This window comes from Neophocaena asiaeorientalis, unplaced genomic scaffold (genome assembly GCF_003031525.2).
Source record: "Neophocaena asiaeorientalis asiaeorientalis breed wild unplaced genomic scaffold, Neophocaena_asiaeorientalis_V1.1 scaffold20, whole genome shotgun sequence".
Taxonomy (NCBI): Eukaryota; Metazoa; Chordata; class Mammalia; order Artiodactyla; family Phocoenidae; genus Neophocaena; species Neophocaena asiaeorientalis.
In genome coordinates this window covers 147,662-150,059 of record NW_020173387.1, presented here as the reverse complement: position 1 = coordinate 150,059, position 2,398 = coordinate 147,662, and the positions used below count along the sequence as shown (strand labels likewise).

Here is a 2,398-nt window from a genome sequence, read left to right as displayed (position 1 = left end):
TCTCCGCCTTTCCTTCCATCTCTCTCTCTCTGCCGCCATCCTCCCTCCCTCACCCCTTTAGGTCATACTCCCCATTACCCTCTGGAGATATGTTAAGCTTGTTAAGAGTTCAGTGGGGTAATTTTTCGATTAAACAAAATTCTGCGCACCTCCTGACTCCAGTGCCCACTACAAACCCTGCCCATCTCAGGGGAAGTCAATTTAACTGAAACCCTACCCCGTCATTGCAGTTATTACTGCGACAATTAAGGCAAATAGGAAACCATTAAGATGCTGTAGAATGGCTTACGACCTGTTTACCGAAAATACGAGCGCGCAGAGAATAATTGGCCCTCCGCTCGCTAATATGAAAGAGCGGGGGCCGCCCCAGCCTCGGACCTGGGTCTGCACTGCTGGCAGCGCCCCTGGCCCACACCTGAAACTTCAGGATTGGGAGAAAACCGGTTCACTGGAGCGCTTCCCTCTGCCTTCTGCTACAGTGAGCATCAGCAAATCTAAAACCCCAAAGCCACACTCCCGGCTGGATCCGGGCGGGAACCAAGGGGCTCTAACTAACCCCCTGGGTCGGAAAGAGGTGAGCACGGGGTGGCAAAAGGGAGCTGCCCCTCTTCATGTGCTTTGGTTCCCCTGGAGCAGCTAAAGAAGGGCAGACCTGGGTGCCAAGCGACACCACATCATTTTCTTCTTTTGAATTACACGTGTGATAAATGAAGAAAAGCAGGTCGGCCGGTTAGCTTTTTGATAGACACAATTGTTTTAAAATTTATTTTCTTTTCTAAAGGTAACGAAGGGACTGGATGAAAGAGGGGAGGACCAAGTTTAGCTCAGGGGATGATCAAGTTCAGTGCCTTTGCCCCGCATCAAATCTACTCTTTTCCGTTTCTGATTAGGAGACAGTTTGGCTATTAATGGCTAGACCAACTACACTTGCGAGTTGGCTTGGGCCTCCTGAACACTGAGCGATTTCTCCTCTGGTTCAAAGGGGCGGACAGCTTTCCGCTGCTACTAAAATGCACGTTGAAAAGCCGCACACGCCTCATGCGAAGGTGCTGCTCGAGCTTTGACAAGCCCAACGCTAGGCAAGCACCCATCTCTTTCTCCCTCCCCGCTGGGGAAAGTTTGCCCTAACCGTGGTTCCTCGCCGAGCCAGACCTAAGCCTTGGGGTGGGAGAGGAAGGCCCCCAGCCAGGCCGGCGCCCCAGGTAGGATGAATAAGCTGGCCTTCAGAGGCCCAGTCATCTCACAGGTACATCTTTCCCCCAAAAAAACCCGGGCGAGTGGGAAGTGGAGCGTAACTAGGAGAAAAACCCGGGTTGGACAGCCGTCCAAAGAGAAAAATTCCCCCAGCTGTTCCGTCTACTGCCTGCCAGACTTCCAGCAATCAATGCCAGCCCCTGTGAACCCGCGTACATTAAACCAACACTGGGTTTAATGTGTGTGGAGGGAGAGAGGGCAGCGATGAGAAGGGAAGATTATGGCCGGTGCCTCCACAGTTGTACAGATACCAAACACTGCCCCGTTTTGACTTCCTTCGGTTACTTCAGGAGTCCTCAAATGACAGAACTCGGATCTTTTTAACGGCCTTCTCCGCAGGCACGGGCAGCTTTACTGCGAACTGCGTTAACTGATACCCAGCAGGCGCCCGGGGCATCAGGCAGGGATGGCGATCGCACCACACGGCGGCCCAAAATAGCCCCTGTTTAGCTCTGGCGGCGAGGGCCGGCAGCGCTTCCTGCGCCTCGCCTGGGACCTGGCCCGGACTCCGGACCGTAGCGCCCGGGGCCCTGAGTGTGTGCGCAAGGGTGCTCACGTCTCCAAGGTGGCGTGTTCGGGAGGCCTTTGGAAAGGCCGTTTCTTTTTCTCTAACTAAAACTCGTAATTTGAAAAAATTAAACTGGAGAGACCTTGGGAAGGACTAAAAACAAAAAACATCCCAGTCTAAACTTAAGGCCCGGAGTAGGGGGGAGGGGGGGAGTAGTTTTTGGTCACCGGGGTGGGTGCATTGGGAGGGCGCGCCTGGGTAGAGTCCAGGAGCGGAGTCCCTGCCCCAGCCCGGGGCCCCTCACCGCCCACCTTCCCTCTCCGGACCCACTCGCTCCCTCCAGCCGCTGCCGCTGCGACCACCCCTCGCGCGTACCTGGTGAAGACGTCTGGGTAGTGCGTCTTCTGGAAGGCCCGCTCCAGTTCCTCCAGCTGGTAACTGGTGAACGTGGTGCGGTAGCGCCGCTGTTTGCGCTTCAGCAGCCCCTCCTCTGAGTCGCTGCCCGCAGACAGGCACACGCTATCCTCGCCGTCCTTGCCCTCAGCGTCCTCTGGGTGCAGCAGCAGCTCCTCCTTGGGCGACAGCTCCCCGCCCTCAGCGGCCACCGCGGCGGCAGCGGCGGTGGCCACCGCTCCG

The 2,398-nt window shown here is 56.4% G+C and overlaps 1 protein-coding gene across 1 annotated transcript in view; it reads right to left on the bottom strand.

The window, feature by feature from the left end:
• Positions 1 to 2,398, bottom strand: part of ARX (aristaless related homeobox) — a 9,686-nt gene that overhangs the window by 5,463 nt on the left and 1,825 nt on the right. The window contains 1 exon segment of the mRNA XM_024746616.1: positions 2,138 to 2,393. Coding sequence (XP_024602384.1) covers positions 2,138 to 2,393 — 256 coding nt within the window.